Below are 9,285 nucleotides of genomic sequence, written 5' to 3'. Positions count from 1 at the left end.
TAACACAACACATTTCATGATACCTTGCTCCACTTTTCAAAATTAATATCAACAGATACATAAGTAAACTGAATCAGAAGAAGAAAAGCATTTGTATCAATGATATCACATAACATAAGTTATTAAAGTACTCACAATTTATAGACAAGCAAGAATGTCAGCAAACAGTGGTTGATTTGCTGCGGTCTGGAATGCAGACTGAAAGGTTAGCTTCTGTTTCTCATCTTTCAGCTGCAAAATATTTTTATCTACTGTAAGAAATCAGTCAACTTACAAATGCATTTTGTTACAGGTGAATTCTTTCATAATATGAATGAGATATTTTACCTAAAACAATTGTTCTTTCTGGAATTAATGTATTTGGTAGACAGTAAAAGAAACTTCTCTTCCCACCTCTCAACAGTCAAAGATTTGTATTTTTTCAGAAGTAAACATTTGAAAGTAACATGGATTTCCATTAACAGAACAACATACCAGCATTGAAAGGGTCATAAGATAAAATATTTTACTACATCTAACTAAATATCAGTCTGTGTGCCTAAGTGCAATGTTATTTAACAGACATATGGACAGAAAGCTCCACATTTTGACCATTTTAACCTGGGGAAAACCTCACAGTACCCACAGGATAGGAGGAAAAGAGGGTCCCAAATCTGATCAGGATGTTGTGGTAAAGAGACAAGTTACTGAAAGTTAACAAGTTTTAAATTATATTACATCTCTGGCTAGAAATAGTGTAATTATTTATATGCATAAGTTCATCACTGCAAGAAAGTGTAGGTAATCTACTACTTTTCCTACACCTCCATAAGTACTCTATGTAATTGATGAAAGCTATTCAACAAACACATTTATAAAAAATTTGCATTACCACTACCCAAACTGTTTAATATCTCCATTATTTATATAGTACCCAACTAATCATGCATGACTCTGACAGCTCATATGTAATACCAATAGCTGATAATTTCAATACATTGCAAGAAAATGTTCAATGTTTTTGTGATAAGAAGCTATTATTTTCTTAAATACCAGTATCTGGCAAGAGAACTTCAAGATTCAATGATATTATTAATAAAGCATGAGAAAGCACAATACAGACTGAAAAGTACTTGGGAGATGTGAAGGAACCTTCATCTCCAGTACTGCTCTACATGACCACCAACTGTAATACAAGCTGAGTGTACAGTTATTAAACTGTGACACTGATACATCTCTGTGTATATTGTGAATTCTTACTCACATTTTCAATGTATTGTAGAATAGCCATTATCTCATAAATGATTAATAAATAAATAAATTACAAATGCTGCGTAACCTGTTATAAGAAGTGTACATTATATAATGTAACTGGGTCCTTAAATTCCATTATATTAATTTTACTGTATATATGAAAAAAAAAAGCTTCTGAATAGGTAAAAGAAGTCAGTATTTGCAGCAAAGAAAAAATATTTTCATTATGCCCCTATTATAACTAAATAAATTATGCATTAACTAAATATTCACCTGACGGTAGAAATCTGCAGCTGCTAGACACAGGAGTTTACGATCTTCATACTCACAGCGACCTATACGAGACTGCACGTGAGGAAATCTTAAAAAGGGTTAAGGTAATGAGAACTTGCAATAATATTTTATTATATTATATTTATAATGAATACAGTATTAACTAATAAAAAGTATGATGCAAGGTCCTAATTATGGTAAAAAGTTTGATTTAAAACAGAAGTTTATAATTTTGTCCCACAAGATTACAAGATCTCCATTCTGATTACTGAACTGATGACATAAGGTGACTCTAGTTACATATGGGCGATGGGAAATGTATAAGTCATAATTTTGATGTTAAATCTCTGATATTAAGTTCATCATCTACATCACATTCCTGATAAGCTTGGTTCAGTACAAGTAACAGGTTTTAAAATTTGGTTATGGATATGATACTGATGATCCTCATGGTACTGAAATAAAACCATGCACACACAAAACCGCAGCAGCAAGAGCATGCATAATGACAGTCACTTGTAATTCAAACCAGTGGTGTGCTTTTTATACCAAAGATTTAAAATATCAATATATGAATAATATGTGGAATATCTGCTCAGTGGTAATTCATAGAATTGTATGAGCATTGGTAAGTGAATGGCTAAGATCATTTGTGCTACGTGTTTCATCTGTTCTCTAAAACTTAAAATGGAGCACTTTGAAAGCAACGGAGAGAATTTTCATAACTCAGAAACGGCTAACTGAAATAAGAGTTGGAAGATGGGTCCCAATTTAGAGCACGGTATACATATTTTCAAATGCACTCTGTTGTTTTGCATGACACATTGCTATTAACTATCATTTGTTATACAAACATACAACACATTAAACACACTGATCACAATTAGAGATACTCCTAACAAAGGTCAACAACAGCAGTAGCATTGCACTACACAGAAATATTATTACTGCCTTGAATTTTGTTAAGTATATATCATAACCTAGCAAAGAGTTTGGAGTGTTTACATGAAAAGGATACAGAGCCCGAAGCCATGGATTGATGGATGCACTGATGAAAAAGCAGGTGAGGCACCATGAGGCCATGCCAACTGGATAACACTGTGTGAAGTTGGCAACACTGAGCACAACCCAATCTTGTAGAAGTGGCAGCTGAGACTGCTCACAGGCACACTCAAAAACCTAGACAACAGAACACAAGAGAAACATTAACAATGCAATATTTCATTAACTTTATCCATTTTAGAGAAAAGTTAGGTTTGCAGCATAAAGCAACCTCAATGTAAAAATTTCCCCCTGAAAACCATGGTGTTCTTGTTACCTGGAACACAACAGCAGCAAGGAGACGAGGATGTGGCTGTTGCGTTGATAGAAATTCCCCTATCACCTTGGTCATGATTTCCGATGGAGGAAAGAAGTCTGTAAGTAGGTTTGATAGTACACCACACAGCAACTCCACTTCAAACGGATAACCCTTCTTGATCCTGTTCATCAAGAAATTAGACATAAACTTTCAGCTTTAAGTAAAGAATCATTACACAGTCAGTATTAATTATCACATTCAGATCTGGGTTGCAAGTTGCAGGTCAACAAATTACATGTACGTAAGTCCTTATTTTCCTGTTTTCTGCATTCAGTTAGGTACGTAGAGCTTATGATATTATGTGTGTGTATACACACACACACACACACACACACATATATATATATATATATATACACACACACACACACACACATATATATATATATATATATATACACACACACACACACAGGTAACCCTTGATTTGCGCCGCTTCAGAATAACACCGCTTTTGAAACCAGCAAGTCAAAAAGTGAAAAAAATATATTTTACTATTATTTATAACGTTTTACAATGTTTCTCGTACTGATTCTTATACTAAATCGTAATTCTTACATCGCTGATTTTGAATAAAAATTATAAATACAGTCACCTCTGCACTCATTGCTAAGTAGTTGCGAGATAATCTCCTAAAAATCCACCAACATTGCACAACAGTCACTTGAGCATTGGTCATTCTGTCATTTGCGTTCAGCCTGATAAGGGAGTAAAAAAAAATGTGCTCAGTTCGCTTCTCGTTGACACACTGAATGTGCTGAAAACTGTGTGCTAAACGTGTTTGTGTTGTTGTTCGACCACTATTCTGCAGTAGCAACTTCTGCATATACAAATGTTCTTCTGGCTCTTGAATAATTGGATCAGTGCAAATGGTGAAGGCTGCAATTTAGATTTTTGCCAATATATATCTGACAAATACCTGTCAAAAATGGCAGATGTTTTCTCCATGGCTGGTATAAGAAGTTCTGGATCATGTGCCTTGCCAGTCAGTTTTTCTCCATTCTGCTTCAGATCTTCACACCTTTCTGTAAACAGTATCAGATGACATGTCCTTCAACCTTTATTGACCCTCTGTCATACATACCTTATGCACAGTTCAGTTTCATGTGCATCAGAGTAGCATACTGCTCAACCATTAACCACAGAGCTAAGTCCTGGCTGACATCCCTGTGTGTGTGGGGGGGGGTTAAATTGCCTTTTCCCATATGATAAAGGTTAGCATGAACTAAACCTTAGACACACCAATATATACACATTAAAAATTTCTGGAATCTGATACAAGAATTATTTCAATACAATGACATAACCTATATACATTAAATCTTACATAGCACAGGAACATTGAAAGTGGAGAACAGGTTATTTTCCACCTTCCTCAGCTTCTTACAACCAAATTATGAAATATTTCATACCAAAAAGATCCTAACACTGTAGTGTTGTATTTTCTTTGTTATGGATGTGTTTATCACTGACAGGTACATAAACATTTAACCACATACATATTTAATAAACTCCATGGAGCAAAGACCTTCTTGAGTAATAAACAGTTGTTCAGCTTGTCAAGAAATTTCCAGCCTTTTATACAACCAGAGGGGTCATAACCATTTTCACAGTAGCCCAAAACTGGACCCTATCCTGAGTCACATGAATACAATTCATATCTCCACACCACAAATAATTTAAGAGAAATGCCAATATTATCCCATTTGTACCTGAGTCCCCCAAGCTGTCTTTTTCCTTCAGGTGTTTGGATACAAATTTTGTATGTTTTTCTCATCATCCATATCATAAGATCCAGTTTAACATCCTTCCTTCTATGCCTGTCTCCCTTGTGGTATCATCCCTTCAGTTTTTCTGACACACTTCTCATCTCTTTATGTATGCTATATGCCCCACTTATCCCATCCTCCATGATTTGATCACACTAACAATATGATTATGCCCTTCAGTGCATAACATTATCCATCCTACTAACCTATCCTCTGTTTGACTGAAATATTATCATTGCTTGTTTATCAAATCTTAAATACATTTAGACCCAGACTAAAATACACCCACCACCACTTCTCATTCACTCACTTGTGATAAGTGGTCAATGGCATTTCTGGAGATCTGTCTATAACCTTTTACCTTGATTATTTCTTACCTGTATACATACAGGACAGAAGCAGCTGCAGTGCTGGGACAGCTATAGTTGGGTTGGGATGTCGCATCCGTTCCACTGACAGCTTCGTCACCTGTTCAGCTACTTTCCCTCCTACTGAGCCAGTCACCACCAGTCTCTCAAGACCCTATCATACACCAATAATATTACTTGCATTATCAGATTTTGTCCAACAAAAATTAAGCAATTAACACACTGGTAGCAAAAATTCACAGGATCAATACTGCCATTACTCATATCAAATACCACAAATGCACATGAGACAAGGTCAGTTCCATTCATCTCACATTCTCACAGTTTGTCTCTTTAAGGTCCTCCTCCAACATATACATACTCATTAATAATACATTCCATGGATACATAAATCAGTCAGATGCCAATGAGACATGGAAGAAGTTATAATAATTCATATTCCTGAAGGTTCAATTACACTTTCACATCTTCATACCAAATATCATATGCATACCATTTGTGGCTTAGCTTTGCAGCCCTTTGAGCTAGTAAAATGTACAGAGAAAAAAACAGAAGTATGGGTTATAAGGAGTAATAAGTAGAACCTCACATCTCAGCAGACATGGTGATACATTTTCTTCAAAAACATTTGCTCGTTAGTTGTGGCCATGCATAACAGTGACTCTTACTGCATAAAACAACTGTTTGAGGGAAATTCAAATGTAATAAATGTGAGGTTTTTATTAGGTACTTCAAACCCCATGTGAACTTAGATTAGATTAAGTTTTGTTAGGTTAGGAAACTTATTTCCATACTTAATGTAGGTAGAATGCAGAAACCATAACTTTATTTTAACATTATCTGCTATCAATTAGTTATTTTATACATTACCTAGTTGAAGTGTATAACATTTTGGATTACATCCTTTAAATGCAATATTCAATTAATGTATGAAATAATCATGTAGTTTATAAAATAATATATTACATACTGTTTTATGTTTTATACAACCCATTCTTCAGTGCCTGAGCATCTGCGAGTCCCAACTTTCATTGGCTTTGATCTATAGACAGTTAGTATGACCCCTTGGATGAGCAATTGGCCCGTCGCAAGGCCTCTACCTGTACACAGGCAGTACAACACAGAAAGACGCGGACAAAACATCCATGTCTTGAGTGGGATTCAAACCCACGGTCTCAGTGACCAAGTGGCACAAGGCCCACGCCTCAGACCATGCAGCCACTGGGACGGCGTATTACATACTTTTATAGTAAAATTTTTTTTGTAACTGCTAGTAGCATGTATATTCCCTGTAGCAAGTAGACATGTTCCCATGTATTGCATAACATAAATTCTTTATAGGGCCATTGGGCCAACAACTGTTGAGCAAGTAAAAAGAATTGAATTTTTTGGTGGAAATTAAGGACAGGACATATAGAAACAGGTTTATCTGTATAAATTTAAATTAGCACAAAATTATGTACGAAGCACATATATGCAAGACATAACATAACTAAACATTCTCAAGAAAAACTTTGAACAAAATGGTAAATTAAATTTTGTTAACTATGCAGCCAAAAACAAATTTAACTGAGAAAGATTTCCACAAGCCTTCTCTTTTTTTGTAAGACTGCATTTCTCACAGTAAACAGCACATAATCTTACCTGGATGAGCGCTAAATGTACACTTGGAGACAAACTGTGGGCAGTGACTAAAGTGAGAGCCAGCTGCAGTACAGCTGGAGCAACTTCTGTGTCCATCATTTGTTCCTCCATATTTTCTAGCAAGAAGAACATCAAACCCCACATCACCAGCTGATGCTCCTCACTGTGGCTATTTGGACTAAAGAAAAAATAAATGTGAGTTGTTTACTGTGCTCATAAGAACTTGAAACTTAAGAAAGTGATCATGCAATGAATTAAGACATCCGCTAACATATATTATAATCACGTTGTGAGACACAGCAACTGAACTTTGAAGAATTTAAATTATAACTAAAACATCTATAATATAAAAATTACACTAAAATTAGAACAGCCGTCACACATTCGATGACTATTGCAGTTATCTCATATTGCATATTTAATTTATAATCTGTATTAATGTAATGCACATGAAACTAAACACTGAATTGTTTGCAAACTTTATATATGCCCCATTCTGATTTAAAATTTCTAGAGATCATAGATATCATGAAGATGATGGCCAGGGATACAGAGAATAACATTTTCCATCAGTGAATATAAGTTGTTAATGCACAAACTCCAAAACAAACATAAGAGTAATTACTGTTCTGCAACTGTTAAAGCAGCTTAAAAAGTGGATCCACTACAATAAAATGTGTGACATTCACCTCAGGGCTGGAATGCAGAGGTTCAAGATATATACTTACCCACTGCCTATGTCAATATGCTTCTGTATATAATCAATAGCTAGTGGCTGCATATGATAGATCTCCTCAGTAACTGATCCACTGCTGGCTTGAAAATGTTGCGCTGGGGTTCTTGTAGGAGTCGCTTGCAGCAAGAAAAGAACTCCATGCAGACCAGCAATTCGTGCTGGGAGGAAACCAGATCGCAAACTGTTCTCCACCAACTTCCTCACTCGCTCGTAAACCTCTGTATCCTTTATAACATATATACACAACAGGATAAAATTACTTCATAATTATAAAAATAAAATAATAAGAAAAACAACATAACTAATTCCATGGTACAGGGGTCTTTTATAAACACTTGATAATTATTCAGATGACCAAACTTACCGGCCCCAGTACAGCTGCTGCCTTACAGGCTCCAAACACAAGGTACTGATGTAATATTTCATCTTCAAAAGGATGATGCTTTCCAAGCTCCAAGCAGGTTGCTAGCATCCACTGAAACTGTGCCTTTTCTGTAAACAGATCTGATACAGCCAATATGGACCGTACTGCTTCACTCACAAGTTGAAGTGGTGTCCCAGACTGAAATATCAATCACAGAAAATACATCATTGCATAGATTCACTATAATGTTAATAGGGGAATAATTTTCATTCAACACTGCTCAAGTCCAATATGGCATCATTTTCAGCAATAAGTACAGTGAAAGATTTAGATTTCCCATTTATATACTTTCTATATATGTCAGTGCTTCTAGCAATGGAATTCTAATGTAAAATGAGGACTACCATATACTATTTTACTCATACAGACTCAGTGCTTTATAATTTAATCACTCAGAATAATTTAGAAATATAAAATATATGGATGACAGTCCTACAAAAATTATCCTGATTTAAATAACATGGAGGATTCCTACAGACCTCTTGGCAAGAAGGTGTACAAAAGTCAGAATATAAAGTAATCTAGAATATGGAATGTAAAAAACAAACAATGAAAACTGAGTCAGAACATTCAGAGATATATCACAAATAAAATGATGAAAAGAACTGATATGTATGATGCCTCTGTGCATGTACACACATACCCACGTGCATGTACACATACAACATATACAAACACAGGTAGATATGCACAAATGTGCACACATATACAGACGTCGATTCTTGCTCTCTCTCTCTCTCACACACACATGCATGCAGACACAGATGATGACAGAAAGACAACGGAACCCATAAATTGCATAGTGTTTTAATTTTGTTACATCATGTAGTTTTTGGCCACACTCACAAACAAAAAGACTGAGTTGTTGGTTTGTTCTGTAACATTACCTGTGGTAAAGTCCACTGTGAATATAAATCAAGTAGAAAGTGCAGGCAGGAATGAAGGTCAAGTCCACTTGCAGCTAAGTACTGTTCATGCTCCAAGCAAGAAGCTGACACTGTAACATAAGGTCTGACTAATAACCTGAAAAACAGATCCTAGACAATCTAAAGAATAAAACAATAATTATATCTATTATTTTATACAGTGTGAATCTTGACCTCACATCACAAAGAATAACACAGATTGAGGGTTTTTGAAAACAAAGTGCTGATAATAATATTTGGAGCTGTGAGGAATTAACAGGAGGCTTGAAAAAATTTGTTCTCTTCACCCAATATTGTTATAGTGATTAGATTAAGGACAATATGGACTGTGAATTCAGCTCACATGAGTAAAGTCAGAAATACTTAACACAATTTTGGCCAGAAAATCTCAAAGAAGCAGATAACTTGGGAGGATCTAGGTATCAACTGAATCAGGATTTCATTAAAAAAAACTGCGTTTTTGTAAACACAGTAAGAAAGATTTGCAGAAACTGAATGGAAAATAAATACTCTTTGAAAATAAAATAAAATGGCAGTAAGCAAGTATCAGAT

The 9,285-nt window shown here is 35.1% G+C and overlaps 1 protein-coding gene across 3 annotated transcripts in view; it reads right to left on the bottom strand.

The window, feature by feature from the left end:
* The window catches only part of htt (huntingtin), a 43,727-nt gene that overhangs the window by 223 nt on the left and 34,219 nt on the right, over positions 1–9,285 (bottom strand). The window contains exons 42-51 of one of the 3 annotated variants that reach the window (XR_002544080.2): positions 8,695–8,804; positions 7,748–7,945; positions 7,376–7,608; positions 6,648–6,825; positions 5,013–5,157; positions 3,786–3,891; positions 2,825–2,987; positions 2,525–2,685; positions 1,507–1,594; positions 136–251 (exon numbers count right to left, since the gene is read on the bottom strand). Coding sequence is in view for 2 of the 3 variants with exons in the window: in XM_022070338.2 (XP_021926030.1) it covers positions 139–231; positions 1,507–1,594; positions 2,525–2,685; positions 2,825–2,987; positions 3,786–3,891; positions 5,013–5,157; positions 6,648–6,825; positions 7,376–7,608; positions 7,748–7,945; positions 8,695–8,804 (1,475 nt within the window). In the remaining variant the exon portion in view is untranslated. The remainder of the gene's footprint in view (positions 1–135; positions 252–1,506; positions 1,595–2,524; positions 2,686–2,824; positions 2,988–3,785; positions 3,892–5,012; positions 5,158–6,647; positions 6,826–7,375; positions 7,609–7,747; positions 7,946–8,694; positions 8,805–9,285) is intronic. The other 2 variants (XM_022070338.2, XM_087357545.1) reach the window with 2 other exon arrangements.

Source organism: Zootermopsis nevadensis, unplaced genomic scaffold (genome assembly GCF_977971745.1).
Source record: "Zootermopsis nevadensis isolate Lab colony 2312 unplaced genomic scaffold, Znev_1.0 Znev_ptg000028l, whole genome shotgun sequence".
Classification (NCBI taxonomy): domain Eukaryota; kingdom Metazoa; phylum Arthropoda; class Insecta; order Blattodea; family Termopsidae; genus Zootermopsis; species Zootermopsis nevadensis.
The sequence above is the reverse complement of the archived record's forward strand: the minus strand, read 5'-3'. Positions and strand labels throughout refer to the sequence as shown.